This window comes from Pezoporus occidentalis, unplaced genomic scaffold, assembly GCF_034315485.1.
Source record: "Pezoporus occidentalis ecotype Australia unplaced genomic scaffold, CSIRO_AGI_Poc_V1 ctg75, whole genome shotgun sequence".
Taxonomy (NCBI): domain Eukaryota; kingdom Metazoa; phylum Chordata; class Aves; order Psittaciformes; family Psittacidae; genus Pezoporus; species Pezoporus occidentalis.
This window is the reverse complement of record NW_026916104.1, coordinates 1,547,327-1,567,203: the sequence shown is the minus strand read 5'-3', so window position 1 is coordinate 1,567,203 and position 19,877 is coordinate 1,547,327. Positions and strand designations below refer to the sequence as shown.

At 41.8% G+C, this 19,877-nt stretch overlaps 1 protein-coding gene across 2 annotated transcripts in view; it reads left to right on the top strand.

The window, feature by feature from the left end:
* The window catches only part of RFTN1 (raftlin, lipid raft linker 1), a 101,141-nt gene that overhangs the window by 34,400 nt on the left and 46,864 nt on the right, over positions 1-19,877 (top strand). For both annotated transcript variants that reach the window (XM_062602051.1, XM_062602052.1), the window contains exon 3: positions 8,989-9,175. In XM_062602051.1, the coding sequence (XP_062458035.1) occupies positions 8,989-9,175 (187 nt within the window). The remainder of the gene's footprint in view (positions 1-8,988; positions 9,176-19,877) is intronic.

Here is a 19,877-nt window from a genome sequence, read left to right as displayed (position 1 = left end):
CATACCATTCACGTCATGCTCAGATCCCACATTTTCAATATACCATCACTCTTATCTCAGTGCATGGACCAGTCCCTATAAAGCTGCTGAGTCCATCTGGTCCATGATGTCAGGCTCCATCTCTTGTAACAGTCTTCCAGAGCAGGAGAGACTGTGTGCAGTGTTCACACTCGTGAATAACCTGGGCAATAGTGTCCATTGCTAAGTCCACCACTCGATCATGAGGCCATCTCTGTGTTGCATCTCTGCTCTGATGGCCTGAAGTGCCATGGGCCCACCAGGCTTAAAATAATTCACTGTCCCCTTAAGCAGTTTCTGCAGCTTGCTGCTGGGGACTCCATACAGCTGCCTTCCATCTCCGACGCTTCCAAAGCACTGGAGGGGCCCAGTGGACTAGATACTTGCCCATACTGTCCCACACACCCTGCCACTCATGACTGTCCAGCCTTGGGGAAAACCTTTTGGTCCCCCTATATCCTTGTCTAACCCCAGACAAGACCCAAACCTGACTCTGCTTAACTTTTGAGATCAGACAAAATGGTTGTGGGTAGAACACAGTCTGTGTGTGTGCCAACATGCTGATCCCCACCACAATCAGCAGGCAGGTCCCAAGGACACCCAAAGGCCATTTAAAACCTTCAGAACTCTCACACGATGCTGCTGTACTTGTCACTGGGGCTGGTGCAGCTGCTGTGCTTGCCGGCTCTCCCACCGCCAGCTTCTCTTTTCCCGAGTCCAGCTCTTCCTCCTCTGCCTTGCTGGGAAATGCTGCGTGGTCTCCTGCATCCTCCTGGGGCTCGGCGGGCGGCTGCCGGGAAACGCTCTCGGCCGTCGTAGGGCTGGGCTCGGCCGCGGGGCTCGGCTCTTCCGCGGGGCTCGGCTCCTCCGCCGCCTTCTCCCGCTGCCCGGCAGCCGCTTCCTTCTGCTCCTCGACCGCCCCGACCTCCTCCACCGGCAGCCGTCCCCTCGCGGCCTCCGGCCCCGCTCCCGCCGCCGCTTGGTCCCCGGGGCCGCTCTCCCGGGCCGGTTCGGCTGCCGCCGGCTCCCGGGGCCGCTCCCCCTCGGCTCCCCGCAGCCTCACGAAGATGGAGAGTAGGGTGAGGGCCAGGACGGTGAAGAGCAGCCGGACGGCCAGGTACAAGTCCACGGCCACGTCCGTCCCGCCCTGCTGCTGGAGCCCGCCCGTATTACAAGCCATTGCCGTAAAGCACAGTGAGACAAGAACCTTAGCCCAGGCCCCACACTTGATAAACACTATCACAGCAAATACCGGCTCTACGTAAGTTACAACATTCTGAAGCTGTGAGATCAAGAGAAACAACTCTGAGAGCCAATAAATCGTCATTGTGATGAGTGACTATTAATCTGGTCAGATCTGTCGTTATCTCAACCCTTCGAGCCCCACGTTGGGCGCCAAAAAGAACTGTCGTGGTTTAAACCCAGTCAGGTAACTCGTTCGCTCACTTCCCCCCCCCTTTTCTTGCCCTCCCCCTGCTCCCGGAGGGACGGAGAGGAGAATCGAAAAGAATGCAACTCCCACGGGTTGAGATAAGAACAGTTTAGTAACTAAGGTATAACACAAATCACTACTGCTACCACCAATGATAATAATGATAAAGGAAATAACAAGGGAAGAGAATACATCATCTCACCACCAGCCGACCGATAACTCGCCCCCCAGGCCCAACCCAGCTCCGACCGATACCTCCTCCAACCCTGCAGTCCTCCGGCCCTTCCGGCTAACCCCCAGTTACATCCTGGGCATGACGTGCTGTGGTATGGAATACCTCTTTGGTCAGTTTGGGTCAGGTGTCCTGTCTCTGCTTCCTCCTGGCTTCCCCTCCTCCCTGGCAGAGCATGAGGCTCACAAAGTCCTTGGCCAAACCAAAACATCGCTTGTTATCAGCTCTGTTCCCGAGCTGAAAGTCAAAACATTGCACTGCACCAGCTACCAAGAAGGGGAAAAATGACTGCTACTGCTGAACCCAGGACAGCCCTTCTGTCTCATTCCTCTTCTGGGGATTGCTCTGAGATCTCCTGGGGAGGAGACATAAGGACATGGTCATTTCCATGAGTCACCTGGAGCAGCCATAGCTTTGCACAGGGGCCTGCAAGGTTTGTGGTGCTGGAAGGAAGAGGAGGTGCGAACAGGAGCACAAGTGACTCCATAGATTACTGGCTCTGGGTGCTTTGAATAGGAATAGCTTGCAGCAACCGTGGGATTGGGAACAGCCTCATCCTGCACTTTGAAAAAGAAAAGTTATGACTGCATTACTTGAAGGGTCTGAGCCTGCTGATATGTGTTAGGCTTGATCAAACAACACGGCAAGTTTGCAGACAACACCAAGCTGAGCGGTGCGGTTGACGCACGAGGGACGGGATGCTATCCAGAGGAACCTGGACAAGCTCGAGACGTGGGCCCTTGTGAACCTCATGAGGCCCTGCTCCTAGGTCAGGGCAATATCCATTATCAGTATGTTATAGGTATTAAAAGCAGCCCTGCCAAAGAGGACCCGGGGCTACTGGTGTATGAAAAACTGGACATAAGCCACCAATGTGCACTTATAGCCCAGAAAGCCAACTGTATCCTGGGATGTGTCAAAAGAAGGCTGGCCAGCAGGTCAAAGGAGGTGATTCTGCCCCTCTGCTCTCATGAGATCCCACCTGTAGTATTGCATCCAGCTCTGGGGTCCCCAACACAAGAGGGGTGTGGACCTCTTGGAGCAAGTCCAGAGAAGGGCCACAGATATCAGAGTGCTGGAGCATCTCTCATATAGGAAAAGCTGAGAGAGTTGGGAGGAGAAGGCTCTGGGGAGACCTTATTGTGGCCTTCCAGTATTTAAAGAGGGCTTATAAGAAAGACACGGCCAAACTTTTTGGGAGGGCCTGTTGTGATAGGGTAAGGGGTAATAGTTTTAAACTACAGGAGGGGAGATTAGACTGGGTAAAAGGAAGAGGTGTTTTATGATGTGGTGAGACACTGGAGTGGGTTGTCAGAGAGGTGGTAGGTGCCGCATCCCTGGAAACATTCAAAATCCAGTTCGATGGGCCTGTGAGCAACCTGGTCTAGTTGAAGATGTCCCTGCTCACTGCAGGGGGTGTGGGCTAGGTGGCCTCTGAAGGTCCCTTCCAACCCAAACTGTTCTGTGGTTCCATGAAGTAGGAGTATTGTGCTTGCAGTTCCCAGGGAAGAGAGTTGCTGCATCACATAGTAATGTGGGTCTGTTGAGTTTGCCAGTCTGTTTTCTGTGTCAGACCCCTTTCTATACCATGTTTTGGGCATGTATTGGTGCAAAGTGATTTCTCGTGTACCCACTATAGACAGAGAATGTGTATGTGAGGGGAGAGGAGGGGCGGCCATGAGGGGACATTGTGAGAGAAGAGGAGGGTTAGCTGTGAGGGGTGAGAGATCGTGAGGGGTGAGACATCATGAGGGGAGAGGAGAGTTGGCCATGAGAGGACATTGTGAGAGGAAAGAAGGGGTGGCCATAAGGGGAGATTGTGAGGGGAAAGAAGGGGCAGCCATGAGAGTGAGGAAAGATCATGAGGGGAAAGGAGGGGTGGCCATGAGGGGAAAGTGTGAGGGGAAAGGATGGGCAGCCATTGAGGGGAGATCATGAGGAGAAAGGAGGGGCGGCCATGAGGAGAGATCATGAGTTGAGAGCAGGGGCAGCCATGCAGTCACCATGAGGGGAGAGTGGGGGCAGCCTTGGGGTGTGAGAGGTGGCCATGAGTGATAGGGGCGGCACCTATACATTGTGGACCACTATGGGGGGCAGATGAAGGATGGCTGTGAGTGGAGATTATGAGAGGCAGCCATGAAGGGAGATCTCAAGGGGAGATCAGTTTGCCCTCAGTGACATGGTTTAGGGGTGGGCTTGGCAGTCATGGAGTAATGACTGGACTTGATGATCTTAAAGGTCTTTTTCAGCCTAGTTGATTCTATGATCTGTGTATATACCAACTTGATCTTTGGTTGTTTTAATGCAAAAGGAAGAGGCTTGTTTAATGTTTCATAATAAAATGAGGAGCATTAATTTGAAAATGCAGATGAACATGAAAAAAGTAAAGGGGAACAGAAAGTAATTAAAAGGAATCCAGTATTTTTGTTGAGCATTTTCATGTGTAATGTGAACTGTCATTAAGGGCTTCATCAGTCTGCAATAGCTGTGACTGGAATAAAAACATGAAAGCTTAATCAAGAAAGCATGTTAAAAAATTAAGACCAAAAAAATCCCAACACTTAGTTTGTTCCATTGGAGGAAGCGAACTAAGTAAACACCTAAAACAGGATAATAGAAATATAGAACAGTGTGCTTGTCCTTTTAAATGAAGTATTAAGGATAAGCCAAGAGAAACAAAGACCTAAACTGGACCCAGACTTTGACTATTTCAGTAAAGAGAAATTAAGTAAATGCCATTTAACACTGAACATACTATTTTTCCTTGAGCATAGCTATCATTTAAGTAGAAAGAAATTAAAAAAGAATAAAGTTGGGGTTAGCTTTGTTATAAATGTAACTAGCAGGAAGTGAAAATTGCTGCTTATCAAAGAGAGTTAAAAGCATCTGATACTGTTGTACCGTAGTTGATGATTGCTGTTATTAAGCATGGGCTAACGGGTGAATCCATGCTTTATTTTACAAAGCATAATAACGCTTTTCTTATTTGAAAGTGTTGGGTTACAGGATCTAAAAGATACCCAAATCTATTGTTTTAATATAGAAAAATTACCCTACTTACTGTAGACAGTCTTTCCTCATAATGTTTGATCAGGATACATCTGCCTCTTTAGCATGGACCATAGCACAGTTGTTGGAGGTCATATGGGATGCTTCAGGTTGAAGCCGATTGGTGGCTGATCTTTGTGGTAGCAGCCCTGGATGGTCCATGAGGAGGAACAGAGGAGCTCCTTAACATAGGAGGAACGAGTTCTCCTCAATACCAGTCTCCCCAACCATTTTTTTTCAGCCTGCTCTCAGTCTCTCAGGATCCCTGTGGCAGACTGCATCACCTTCTTCTGTTTCCTGTAAATTGCTTCTTGGAGCTGCAGCCATGACCCCTTTCAGATATACATGACTCAACCTGGAGATTTTTATGTCAACTCAATCCTTTTATTGATTTTTCTGTGGCAAGATGGGGACGGTGTGAGTGTTTGGTCAGTTTATTTCCATTAGCAGCAAAGAATGCATGAGTCGCTAGACCCAGGAAAGTCACCTTATGGGTATCAGTTGTGTGACACAAACTTTCTTTTCTTTTTGAAGGATCTCTAAGCTGGAGTGTTCTGTGTGTATCCGGGCATTGCTGGATGTGTTTTCAGCTTCAATTATCGGTCAGGCAACAAAATAATTTGCCCGATAATCAATTCCAAAAGCAGCCAGCACTTCCATTTCCACTTTCAGTCTTAGCAAGATTGAAAAACACAGCATTTGTCATTTACAAGTTTCTTACACACTGGTGTAAATGTAGACAGAATAGACAAAGGAATCTTTTGAGGTCAGAGTGTGAAGTGCAACAATAAATACAGAAATGTGGAGGAGAATACAAAACTTAGAGCTAACTGCATTTGAAGAGCAACATGAAGGCTGCTAAAAGAATTCAGCTTTATCTTTTGGCAAGTTAGAGGTTTTTCATTTGCTCTTTTACCTTACACAAATCCCTGTTGTACACAATTTTGATTTTCCTTTTTCTTTCAGAAGTGGCATGATTAGATACATTTTTAGCAACTAGAAAGTTTTAATGAATTTTATTAAAAGTTGTATAAAGTTTTCTGAAAATATTAGCATTTTTCTAAGGTAAAGTAAACTGGTTTCATAAATCAGGCATTTTCGAGTAGGTTGAACCTACAGGTATGCACCTTAGAGGAATTAGCTGAAGAAATAATTGAAATCTTATCATTTAAGTTTGAAGATGGTTGAAGAATGAATGTGACACTCCAGGAAATTGTGATGTCCTTTTTCAACCTGCTTTTAAAGAGGACTGTATGATTATTAGCCCAGCTTAATGCTCAGAAAGATTCTGCAGCAAATAACTTATGCAATATCCAGAGGATAATTAGTGGCAAGGATCTGGGGGGAGCAGTCTGCATCACATGAAGCAGTCTGTCTGTGGGAGCACAGATCTGCAGACCCAGGAAAACCATGTTGGCCCTCTGGGCGTCAGTTGTGTAACAAGAACTGTTGTCTTCTTTAAGGATCTCTAGTCCAAGGGTAGAGCAGTAGTTTAGCACCAAAACAATACAAAAAGATGTATTACGTGTAAGGCTTAAAATAGTTCTGTCCAGAGTTTGTTAAAATTCATGATTTTCATTAACTATTCTAGCAATAGACCACAGAGTATGTTTATTGAGGTTTGCCAATGTGAGAAGTGCTGTTCACACTGTGGAGCTCAGAATCCAGAATGACTCTGGAACACTGAAAGAAAAAAGCCCTAAAAATCACTAAGGGCAGGGACATTTGGCCACCATTAGTCATGGGGAAAAGAATTTCCTTTTTTTTTTTTTCCCCCAAATGATGTAAACTGATGTATAATCGTGAAAAAGCTTTTCCATTCCACAAAGCAGTGAAGAGGCTTGTGCTGGATCACTGTGGTGAGGTGTAGGGAGTATACTTGAAGAAAAGTGTTGACCAATGAAAGGGGATCAGGAGAGAACCATCAAAGATTACGTAGAAATCTAGAAAACACAAGCAAACAGGAAGCCTTGAAAGGACTGAGTTTGTACAGTCTAAAGAAGGTAAGATTAAGGCATGGCAGGTAGTAGGAATTTTAAAATGCTGATGCAGAAAACAAATACTCTAGCAAGAGAGTAGCAGTCTTGAATTTCGGAGAGAGAAATATAGGCCACATGCTAGGAAAAGGTTTTGAGTAGTAAAAATAGAGAAGTACTGAAACATGACTTATGGGGCTTGCGGAATCTCCATTACTAAAGGTTTTTAAAAACAGATGAGAAAAACTGTGAGAAATGGCTAAACTAGAACTGATTTCTGCCTCTAGGTAATAGGATGGACTAGCTGGATGATCCTTCATGTCTTTATTTTCTATTACCTTTGTTTTTTAATCTCCAAGTATACATCCCAAGGCTCCAATGACATGTTTTCACACTTTCCCTTCGTGTTTAGCTTTCAGGAAGAAGCAATTGCTCTCCCATGTTAATGAGTAGACTATTAGTTTTACCAAGGCATCCTCAGAAGAATCCAGGTACTAGGTACATATGTAAGGCAAGCATCAGTTTTCACAGATGCTTCTTAAAATTGGAGCACCATTACCAGAATTAACATTACTGAATAGTGTTTAGTCATTCCATTGTATTCAGTTTCTCATTCAGAAAGGTATTGCAGCTTTCATAGTCTTTAAATTAATTGCATTATTTGCAGGGTAGTCTACAGTTTTGGAGTGTCTGAGCCACAAGAGGGAAAAAGTACTTCTAACATCTGGGTTTCCCCATTTTGATCCTCAGTGAAAAAAAAAAAACAAAAAAGTCGATTTTATTATTTATTATGCATTATTCATCATTATTCATTCATGCCATCTCTTTTTATGACTGAAGTGATTTATTTGCTGTTGTAAAAGGTAGAGCCCTATTTTCTGTCAATGTATGCATTGCTTGGATTTCTCATTTTATTGGCAAAAATAATAAAATCTGCATCTTCGAGTTCCTGGTCAAAAAAGTTCCATTATCCTCTTCTGGAACATGGTCTTATATGAAGCAAAATCATACCAAGCACATCTATTATTATTTAAATTATACCTCTGTATTATTGGTTTTGAATATTTATTAGGCTTTTGAGAACCTCTTTCATTATTCATAAAGGGTAGCCATGCAGTTTGATGAAAAAAGCAGTACAATGAAACCTTATTTTGCATTGCTGGTGTCTTTCATACAAACTGTTCTCCAGTGCATTTTTTTAACGAAGGCCTGCAAGGTGCTGGGAACCTCCGTCATGTTTCTTGCAACGTCCCCTCCCTATTGGTTTCAGTGGGACGGGAAGTCATCCAACACCTCACCACTCTATATGGCTAAGAATGAAATAAGAAATATCCACCTGGAGAGATGGCAATGAAGATACAAAGGTCAGGAAAGAAGGATGTTTTTTCACATAAGATATGAAAAACATATGAAGAATTACTGATAAAGAGAGAAAGAGAATGGAAGGTTGGTTTAGGTGATTTATGGAGTTTTCTTCTGAAGCCCACAAGACCCCAAAGAAATAAGGGCAGTTGCTTTACTGACTGTAGTATCTGTGTGTATGTCATGTGTGATGGGAGTCAGCATTAAGTGCTTCACAGGAAGGCATGAAACCCCACAGTAAGCAGATTGGGAAAGGATTATTTTCATGCACTAAGTCTCATCTCTAATATGTATTGGTTTGCTTAAACCCTGAGGTATAAGGGTTAGTGTCTGTTTTAAAAGGTTTCTCATCACTACAGATATGCATTGCTCTTGTTATCAGTATGCCTATAAAGCTCTCTTTAGTCGTATTTGTAGATATTTGATCTCAACAGCATTTTGTATCAGTGATCTCTTTGCCTGATAATGCAGCTTTTGTGTAGACGGATGCTTCTGTTTATTGCTTTTGAATTTGTTGTGTTCCACATTTTTTTGACATCCCCTTTCTCTTATATTTTTGAGTCATGGCTCACTCTCCTCAACTTGTATTACTATGATGACTACTAAAACTTAGAATATCTTTTGACTGACTGCCTTGTTTTTTTTTAAATCCTCCACTTTATCTCTGCCAGACTATGTAGCGAATCTGGCATTTTAATGTATCTCACTTATTGTTTAATTGCACCAGTCTCTTGTGTGATACAAGTCCTTTGCCAAGACAGCCTGCTTAAAATCTGAAATACAAAATGGGCCTCAGGAAAGGTCAATTTTGTGTTAATATTGTAGATCAGTGTGAGGCTTGTTTGACTCTCAAGAGCCTGGATTTTAAAAACCAGGATAGTCTGGTGAAGGATTATTGACCAATTTCTTTTTGTTTCCAGCTGAGCTGCCAGGATCATCTGCAATCAAGCTCTCCTCCTTGTGTGATCTTCCAGCTCAGCTGCAAGAATTGTACCAGCAGGGCTTTGTCTTGGCTGCTGTCCACCCTTTCGTGCAACCAACTGATGAAAAAGAGAAAACTCCCCAGGAACAAATCTTCAGGGCTGTGCTTATCAAGAAAACAGAAAGGTAAAGCACTTCCAGTGAACTGGGATAAAAATAGACAATGTGATTTCCTGCTGAGTTTTGACCTACATCAGGAAATTATAGCAGAGTTTACTGTGCAAGACTTGATTTTTTTTCATTTCTTTTTTTTTTTTTTTTTTGGTGGGCTTGAATAGGCTTAACATGTTTTTCATGTTTACAATTCATTTGCAGTTTGGCAGACGACTCGAAGAATAACAAGTTGAAATATGCTCTGTATTTTAGGATGTGTTGTCATGAGAGGCAAACAAACAAGCCCTATGCCTGACAATTTGTGAGGATGGTCCCGTTGGTACCCTTTAAGAATGTATTAGATTAAATTGAGACAGAAGAAATGTTTGCTTAAGAAAGGCTTGTTTTGTGTTTAGACGGTTACAGTTAATGCAGTTAATTGGAGAACTGCAATACTAATGCATACTTTTTAAATTTATTTGTGGACTTCGGGCCCTTCTTTCCTCTAAACAACGCAAGTTCTTTTAATTTTTCAGTCAGTGCAGACTCCTTAAAGAAAAAGATGATTCTCCTGCTTTGTTCAGTCTCTTCAAATGCATAAAGAATATTTTACATAATCAGAGTCTGAGGATGAATAAACAAACAGGAATACTGTTCTTTTATGGTTTACTCTGATATAAATAAATAATCACTACAATGTGTTGTTAAATAGGAGAAAATTAAAATATGACTATTTATAAGTGCATATTTATAATTTTTAATGATTTAAAACATAATATGACCTATCTGGCCACCTGCAACTCTGCAGCTACCTGTGTTGTTGCAGCAATTCTGTTACAGTTTTCCTAGGTTAGTTGCATTCCTCAGTCCACCCCTTCTGAAAGTGATCAGTACTGAAGGTTGGGGGATATTTAAACCAACATTTGGCTGTCCTAGTCCCTCTCTTTTTGCTGATACTTGCAGGAAAGGATGTAGCTGTTTTAGACACCTCTTTAAAAAACTAAAGCAAAACCACCATTCAATTTGCTACAGCCTGGTAATCAGTCAGTAGCAATTAGAGACAGGGTGAAGCAGGAAAAAGTTTTGCATTTCAGTAGGGAATAAATGTAGGCATTAGATGTCAAAGGCACTTTTAGCTTCTAAAATAACCCTCAGTTTACCTTGACTTGCTTTTACTTTTATTACTACAGAGCTTCATGCTGGCTTTGTCCGATAGTATTGTTTAAAGGCTTTCCAGGTTTATGGTCGAAACATAAAATGTTTGGCTAAACAGTGGACTTCCTGAGTAATATTGGGTTGAGCTTGCCCAGTTTTGGAGCCTTGCTTCCCCTGCTTACAAAATACCCTGCTGCAAATAATGAAAGTATTTACATGCATGAGTTTACAATATTAAGTAAGCACTTAAGCACTTCTGATAGATTGGGGTCCAAGGGTTCAGCATCTTTCAGGAATGAGCTGCAACGACACGTTAGGGAAAAGCAGCATCCTTCCCAGTGCAGTGATACTGTCTTCAAGCCAGAGCACTCAGTGTGTCACTGCTGTCTCATGCCATATCCAGTATTTTACATCTGTGAAGAATGATTGTGCACGAGTACAAAATCTTAATTGCCTTCTCACTCACTTGGGTGCCAGTGTTTCACACACTCGAGACAGCCGTAAATGACTACAAAATTGAAGACAGTAGAGAGTCTTGAACCAATTATATTTCCTTTTATGTTCACACTCCATTTCTCTTATCTGTCATTTCTGACCGCATAGGGAAGCGGAAGAGACTTGGTGCAGTGGGCAAAAACAGACAAGCACCAGAAAGGGAAGTTACATGAGTTTGGTGTTTCATGTAGTTTAAATGTTCCTGAGTCTGGCAGAGAGTATGGGAGAAGAGTGTGGGTGCAACAAATGCATTACCAAGTGCAAGGGAGGGATGGGTGTTGCACAGATTTTGCATGAGTATGGCCTGCATAGAGACCAGCTATATTGGAACTGTGAGTTTATCCCATTCCTGATTAGGAAATAAAAGACATACTGTTAATCTTTTTAAATATACCTTTCTCACTACGCTGCTGCTGAAGAATAAATTATGCTTTTTTTTCTGAGGGCTCTCAGGTGTCTGGCATCTGTAGGCTGTCTCTGTATAAAACAGTTGAAGTCTTGGGCAGAAGTTAAGGCCTGCTTAGGATATTTGTTGATCAGGTGAATGTTTATTTCTGTCGTAAGATTTTAAAAGTACACATGGTCCAGCTACAGCTGTAGGATCACTAGTAATGTCATTTATGCTCTGAAGTACAAAGTGGTCTTTGTCTGCTTTCTGTAATGGTGATTCCAGGTGTTCATGGGGAGCAAAGGAGCCATAGAAAGCTCTGTATGTTGGTGTGGGGCCCACCCTTGAGCTTCACAGGAACCTTCCACAAAACACCTGAGGCTGTAGCTCCTTTCTTACTGCAGATGTTTCAGCACAGGTGTCTCCAGTGCTATACAAATACAACTCAAATACCACATGTGGTTTTTCACTTTGCTATTTTTGTTGCCTGAATGGAACAAAAATCAAATTGTACTTTAGGGCCTTTTGGTACAATATACACAGTCAATTCTGTGTATGCAGAGACAGAGCTGAACACTTGGACTAGTCTTTACTCAGTGTTGCACTTTTTTATGTCAGTTTTGCATTTTAAAATGGATACTGTTGACTTACAGTTTGAGGATGTCGTCTTATAGCACTGCCTCTCCAAAGCTAGGAGGAGGCTGTACTCACTGCAGCAGATGATGCATATCAAGAACTGTGTGCTGCTGCTATCACTGAGATTTGCAGTGCCTTAATTTGTTAAAAAATAAAAAGGAAAAGATAGTCCTTAGTTATGCATTAATGTTATGCATTAAAACTTGAGGGAAAAGTACCTGTTACTGTTATTCCTCCTATTTTGCTGTTGTCCTGGAGTTTTGAAAACTCAGTGTGAATTTGCAACATCATTGTACATTTAAGATGACTTTTAGAGCCATTACGATAGCTTTGTGTTTAATCTCTACTGGTATCTCTGTGGCTTCATTATCTTAGATGTCTAATCATTTCTGGTAAATAAGGAAGTAGGAGACATTGCTGCTGTAGGACATTTGTGGAAACATATCCCTAACAGATAGAAGCTATAAAAATTGAATCATAGAATCATAGAATCGTTAGGGTTGGAAAGAACCTTAAGATCATCTAGTTCCAACCCCCCTGCCGTCGGCAGGAACACCTTACACTAAATCATATCACCCAAGGCCTCGTCCAACCTGGCCTTGAACACTGCCAGGGATGGAGCATTCACAACCGTATCCTGGGCTGCATCAAAAGGAGCGTGACCAGCAGGTCGAAGGAGGTGATCCTGCCCCTCTACTCTGCTCTTGTGAGACCTCACCTGGAGTATTGTGTGCAGTTCTGGTGTCCTCAACATAAAAAGGACATGGAACTGTTGGAACAAGTCCAGAGAAGGGCCACGAGGATGATCAGGGGACTGGAGCACCTCCCATATGAAGACAGGCTGAGGAAGTTGGAGCTGCTCAGCCTGGAGAAGAGAAGGCTGCATGGAGACCTCATAGCAGCCTTCCAGTATCTGAAGGGGGGCTACAGGGATGCTGGGAAGGGACTCTTCACTAGGGACTGTAGTGATAGGACAAGGGGTAATGGGTTAAAACTTAAACATGGGAAGTTTAGGTTGGATGTAAGAAGGAAGTTCTTTCCTGTTAGGGTGGTGAGGCACTGGAAAGGGTTGCCCGGGGAGGTTGTGAATGCTCCATCCCTGGCAGTAAAAAAGGAGGGTTTGTCCCTTGGAATATTAGGGAGAATATGAAAGTAAAGGACAGATTTACTTTTTTTTTTTTATTAACAATACAGTTGTTTGCACTGTGCAAGCACTGTGTCATGTTCAATTAAAGTAAATGAAGTAAATATAAGAGTGTTTAATTCTTTAGTGGCACTGGGTATGAAGGTAGCCTGCCACCTAGCTGAACACTCTGCCATTGCCCTGATTACATTTAATATAATTAATTGAAATATTTCTCTAGCACCTAATTGCATTGTGCACCCTAACCAGTGATTAGAAGGCAAATTGATTAATGTCAGATAACTTCAGTGCTCCTGTGAACACTTTTTAAATTTCAGTTGACTTCTTCACTCAAAAGCAGCTGACTGTTTTACTGTCTGTGCTTAGTTTTGGGATACTTGGGTTTCTTGAAGAAGGCATCTTGTAAAAAAAAAAAAAATAGGCAAAGAAAAATCTTCAAGCCCAGGTTTGTACAGGGTTTTTTTGATGAATATAGGGAAGGTTCTGGGTGTCGAGAGAGTCCTGGCCTACGGGTTCACGTTGATTCACACTTGAGAAAAGTTGATTTGCACTGATTTACACTTCAAGACAAGAATCTCAGGAAAAGGGAAACCCTGGAAAGTGTGAAGGTGTGACAGTGAATCTCTCCTGGAGGAAGGGACAGGGGAAGGTCTATGCATTTGGGAGGTTTTGGCTAACTCAGGTAAGGAGAGTAGCACATATGTCACTTATATTCCCTCTGAGTAACAGAGATAGTTCTTTGTGTGTGTAATGATCTTTCTGTCTTTGCCTGTTTATTTCCATACTCAATATTTTTTAATATAACAGTTTCTGTTAGGCACACAAGTCTGTGTATTGTGTGTGTTACTGTTTTGGACAGCTTGTGGCTGTTGCAGATAACCTGTTCTCTGCAAAGAAATTGCCAAGTCAGACCGTGGATAAAAACTAACAAAACCATAGCACAAAGCTACTTTAATTTATTCGCAGCTCCCTGTAGTGTGACACCCCTGTCTGTTATCTTAAAGTTTCAAAATTCTATGTCAATTAAAATGTTTTATTTTCCTTTTCTAACTACTGGTCACCAGAAAGCAATCTCCATTCTCTTCCACTAGGAAGAGGCATGTAATGGGCTTAGAACTGTCTGCTTACAATAGTTTTGATGTGTTTGCAGATGCTCCATTTCACCACAGCAGAGCGAACCTTGGGATGTAAATCAAATTCAGAGAGGTCTTTTCCCTTCCCCTTCCCCTTCCCCTTCCCCTTCCCCTTCCCCTTCCCCTTCCCCTTCCCCTTCCCCTTCCCCTTCCCCTTCCCCTCCCCTCCCCTTTTATATCTGTGTCTTAAGACATACCCTTCTACAGATTTTGTCTCCAATCAATAGAGCATTCAGCCTGGAAATATTGCCATGCAGAAGTAGACTAAGTAGTATAATTTTAAGAATAATGTTTATTTTAGAGTAAACGTCTATGTTTACCACAAACAGCATTGCAGCTGATTTCCCTTTCTGTAAAATACTGAGGTGTCAGGTGATTCACTTGATGAAATGATTCTGATTCTATTATGATAATTTCCCTATATCCATCAATCCTGATGGAATGCAAACTTTTCATCACTCAGCCAAAAATAAGCCTTATTTATCTGCAAAGAAATTTGATGGATTGTGTTCAAACATTTAATTGCAAAACAGGATTTTTATGGTTACTTTTTTTTTCCCATTAATTCCAAGTGGTTTCAATTAATGGCAGCCTCTGAGATATACCTAATTTTTTGTCTTCTGTGTCATTTAAAATCTGGATTTACAGAATATGTGGAAAATGGATTTATAGAAAATATAAAGTAGCTTTTGCACTCTGTATTTTTCCAGTCAAACTAAACTCCCCATTTAACAGTAGTGAACAGCCCACCCAATGAAAGAAGGGAGAACTGTATTATGCCAAGAAACTGATGAAGTATGAAAAGACGTAATTACATTGGGAAGAAGCAGCAACCCCCAGAAGATATTCTGCAGAAAGTAGGAACTCCAATTGAAGGTGTTCCACAATGATAGAGTCTGACAAAAAAACCCAGTGATCTCCAGTACTTATGTGCTTGCTTGAGTTGGTGGAATCAGATAGTTTGCATTGGTACAATATAATTTTAATTTCAACATGAATGCATGTGTATCTGGTTTTCGTGTAGGATTTAGGCTTGAAGATGGCAAATGTCTGACTTTGTCTTCATTATGATCAACTGTGTTTTGTCTGTGAATGCAGTATGTGTTGTTGCTCTCAACAGGCTGATTTCAGCTTGCTGAAAAGATAATATTTATTCCATACTCAGAGTTCAACAGATACCTGCCTTTAGCTCAGGGACAATGGCTTGAGTTTTTAAATTTTGCTATTTGTTTCAAGTTCAAAGAAATACATATTTCCTCACAACTTTTAACGCTGACCCAAAATAAATGTTCTTTCATCTGTGTTCTCAAAATGATAAACACTGCACATTAAAGATGCGTATGTATGCATACATGCCTCAACTTTTCTCAAGAAACTCTATATGCTGTCATTAAATAAAGTTTATACAAAAGCCCTTGGGTTTGTAATTGCTGCCGCCTTGGTATTCAGATACTCTAGTTTTGCTAGATTTTTAACCCAGAGTTCCACAGATACCAACTGCTCATGTTAATCACCTTGATGTGGTTTTAATTGTTTTGTAATGTAGATCAGTTTGTTATAAATGTAGTTATATTTTGAACTGTGGAGCTATTCCTGTGCAGTTGAAAGATCTCAAAACTGCACTTATATTCCTAGCATCATCTTAATTAAATAACAGTTTTAGTGTCTGTGCAGCTTACAAGTGTGTCAGATTGCTTACAAGTGCTTACAAGTGGCTTGCCAAATTTATGGGCATGGAGAACTAAAGGGGGATTAGGACCAAATATTGGGTCGCTCGTTTCCTTCTTGTGTCTGAAGAGGATTGGAAATCCAGTTTGTAACAGACACCGAGTTGTCAGCTTTAATAGTCACTGTGTAAGTTACTGGTACTCTACAGCTGGTTATGGTTTATCTACCATGAAATGGTGCTTAACTCCAAACAGCTGTGCAGGATATGGCAGCCTACTGAAACAACCATCATGAAATAGTTTTGGCCAGTGAACTTCCAATTATAGGTGAAAATCTTATTTATTCTATGTATTTTCTTCTTTAGTGGCACTAGAGGTCCTATTTAGGATTCAAGACGACACTCTTTTTAAGTCTGTGGTCCTTAGCCTTTTCTGTATCAGTGATGCTTGTGGGTAACCTCTACCCCTGTGAATGCTGTCCTTCTGCACAGCACCAGTAGCCTGAAATTCTCTGTCAGCTCATTGCCACCCCGTGTTTAAGTTTGTCCATGGTGTTCACTGAGGTTACCCACAGTGACAGAAAAATCCCTTCTTCGGGAAAATAGATAAACAAGCAGTGAGATACATAACAAAGGAAGAGAAACAAATAAAAGCCTTCAGTGTACAAGATGCAGTGGAGTTTTCTGGCCATCTTCATGATTAACCAGTGGTTGTTCTCTCCTGGGGTGGTACCAGGAGACTGCTCTTCACCGCTGCAGGTAAAACTTTGGTGTTGTTAGCACTGTCCCTTCTGTTCCCCCTCAGGTATCACAAAATACCGCACTCATTATAGAGAGTACTAACAAGTAATGTAATGAGTCGGGGTGTACCAGCTTCTCCGGTTTATCTCAGTTGCCAAGGAGAGTACAGCACTACTGTATCAGGGTGTGCTTCTTTCAGGGTTATTTCTCAAATGACTGACATCAGTCCTTTTTCAAAAGAGAACAAGGGGATGTCCTATATTTAGCTACTTCTCTACAGCTATAGTAATAATATTCAAAGAGCATAATGAGAGTCTTTTATGATAGTTATTAAATACTTTGTGATTCCTAGAAGAAATGCATTGTTTATTATGTAGAGGCTGGGAAGAATTTCTTGCCCACCTGGATTTGCTCAGGAAGTTATTTCTGTGGTTTGTGACAGCCACAACTATTTATTATTTTCATATAAGAAGCTATGGCTTTTGTTTTGTTTGTCTCTGACAGAATAATAGCTTCTTAAATTTTGCCTGAAAAGGTACAGTCAAAGACTCACTTCTAACATCTATGCACATACTTTACTTGAAAGCATGGAAAAATGCTTGTTGGTAGTATACAGTACTTCTGTTGGAAGATTTTAACTAAAGATTTTATGGCCTTCAGTAAATTCTGTTAGGTGTGTTCTGTAAAATAGTGTTCCTAACAGAGTGCAGTGGTATTTGATACAGTTTCTTTCATGAATCCTAGAGCAGAGGCAGCCCCCAGAATGTTAGAGGAAGAATTCACTGCCTCCTGTTCACTTAAATATTTACAAGCAGCAAATGTATTTTAAAATAAGTGCTTGTTAAAGTGGGAAAAATAAATGGGTCATTTTAAGCAGTAAGAATCGCTATAGTTTCATAGATATAATCTGCATCTCGGATAACTCATACTCTTTTCAAAGAACTTGGAAGTAGGTCCTCCAGAAACTGCATAAATCAGAGTCCAGGGAGCCGTTGAGGGGGATGAGAGGAAATAGGTGAGGGTGGTTCAAGGGCATACTTCTCTCTTCCTTATACCTGTGTGTAAACATCACCAATACATGCTGAAAATAATTTGTTTACAGATAGCCAGTGGGTTTAACCACGTAACTCCTCATTCTTATGGCACAGTTGGAACTGTGATTTTTCACATTTGTCACAGCAAGCATCGCTGTTATAGCAGTGCCACAGTTTGCATGGAAACCTGATCACAGTGTAAGGAACAGGCTTTGGAAAAAAGAGTGGGCACAGAAGTAGCATGGCACATACTTAACTTCTTGGTTGATAACTTAGCTTTGAATTTGAGCTGTATGGCTTCCTCAGCTGGGCTGGAAGGGGGCTGTGATGAGTGCAGTGGGTTGTTCCAGCAAGGGAAATGGGGGAGGCGTTTGGTCCTCATGTTTGTAGAGGTTTGATGTTGTTCCCCCGAGTTGGGATTGGTTGTCTAAAAAGGGCTTATTTCATTTCTGTCTGTACCTGGGAACCCACTTCTGGTTTGGAATTAATGCAACCACTGAAGCACTGGAGAATTTGTTGATGTTGTATGGACTTCGCATTACAATATCCAGTAGCAGTTTTGATGTTGTATTGACTGCTAGAGCATTAGAGAGCCCCAGCTCATACTTCGTTCTTTCTATCTTTCCATCATTCTATCGTGGGTAGGTAACATCAGGGCTATGTTTCCAGTTGGTCATATACAGATTTTAGAAAAAAATGTAGGTAGAGCAGTAAGTACTTTAGACTTTTTAAAGTGTATTATTATGTTCTCGAATTCATGGAGTTCATCTGTGGCAGAAAATCTGCACAGAATAAATTACTTAGACTTACCTAGTCTTGTTCTAGAATATCTAGAACAGCAAGAATGGTTGTCTGCAGTTCATGTGCTCCCCTCAACAAAATTGTTCTCTTTTTTTTTGTTGTTTTGTATGTTTGCTTTCTTGACAAAGTTGTTCTTTGCTGCTTAAATTAATTTCTGTATGTGTGTTTTGGAGGAGTAGTGATGGAAAACTTTCAAGTCCCCCTGTAATGATTTTTGTAAATCCTTTGAAGATGTTTTGAGAGTTTCCATGGACAACAGTGTTCTGTAATATTTCTGTCAGGAATCAAGAACAGAACGGGACCACAAGTTGTGAGAACCACTCCTTATGAGGAAGGAGGGAAAAAACAAATAGGGAAAAGACTTGAGTGTTCCCAAACAATTCACAGTCTGGTACCGCCTGTCCTGTGTGTAAGTGAGATAAGAGAAAGGAAGTGAGAGTGCAGCCCGTGTGAAAGTGGGAGGATCAAGTATAAAATACCATATCATGTGGTATGTCAGAAAGTTTCTGCAGCATTGCCTAGGAAACACATTGCCAGTTTACATTCAGCAGCCTACGCATCTTGTGGCTCTGAGGAACTGTTAGCATCTTGGGAAAGCCCCTGGGACCATCTGTAGCTGAAGCATACTTTACGTGTCACCCATTCTCAATCCCCAGAACAGGGTTTCTACACAGACTTGGTTTTGCTAGCATGGCAAGCCTGCAAAGCCCTTTTGTTATTTTAGGAAGCCTTGCTTCCTCAGCACTCTTGGTTCAAGCTTCTGCGCCTTTCTTCTTGTCCAGTAGGTACCCAGTGCATCACATGAGTGCTGGCCAGGATTAGTTCTGTACTTCAAACTAGATCTTTGGATTCTCCATATGGGATGTTAAGAGAACTACTTTGTAACTAATCCGAATAATTATATGCTAGCTTTTATTTTTGTACATTCCTCCATGTGTTCTCCTAAAGAACTGATAAAACAAATGATTCTCTAGATTTCCTCTGTTGATCAGGCAGGCATGTAAATTTTCTTTCAAAAAATATGAGATAAAGGAAATAAAAACTGCCTTCAGTAGCACTGCCTTACAGTGCATGCCTATGGACAGTTTCTAAAGATCGTTCAGGATAACTTCCAAACTTCCCCTTGGCATATTTTGACTGATACCATATTTCCATAGTCCTGATTTGTTCTGCATTGTCTTTCTCTATATATGTATCTGTTCTGCATTGTATATCTGTATATATGTATATATGTATATCCAATTGCAAATTGTATATGGCATTTTGAATTATTTTAGGAGTTAGTGTAATCTGAACGAGGCATAGCTTTGCTTTTGTCAACAACAAAGTGTAAGGTAAGACTGAGGAATAGATTACTTCGATTAGCCACTGGTTTTTAAATGTTGACTTGGAATGGTGGCAGATAAGAGCAGGGATTCCTTTAATTACTGTCTGTGAAACACATCCTACATCAGGCTGCCCTGTGGGGTCCAGAGCATCTGTCAGCCTGCTGCACTGGAGCCTGCTTTCTGACTATTCTGAGTTACCTCACCTGCACATTTC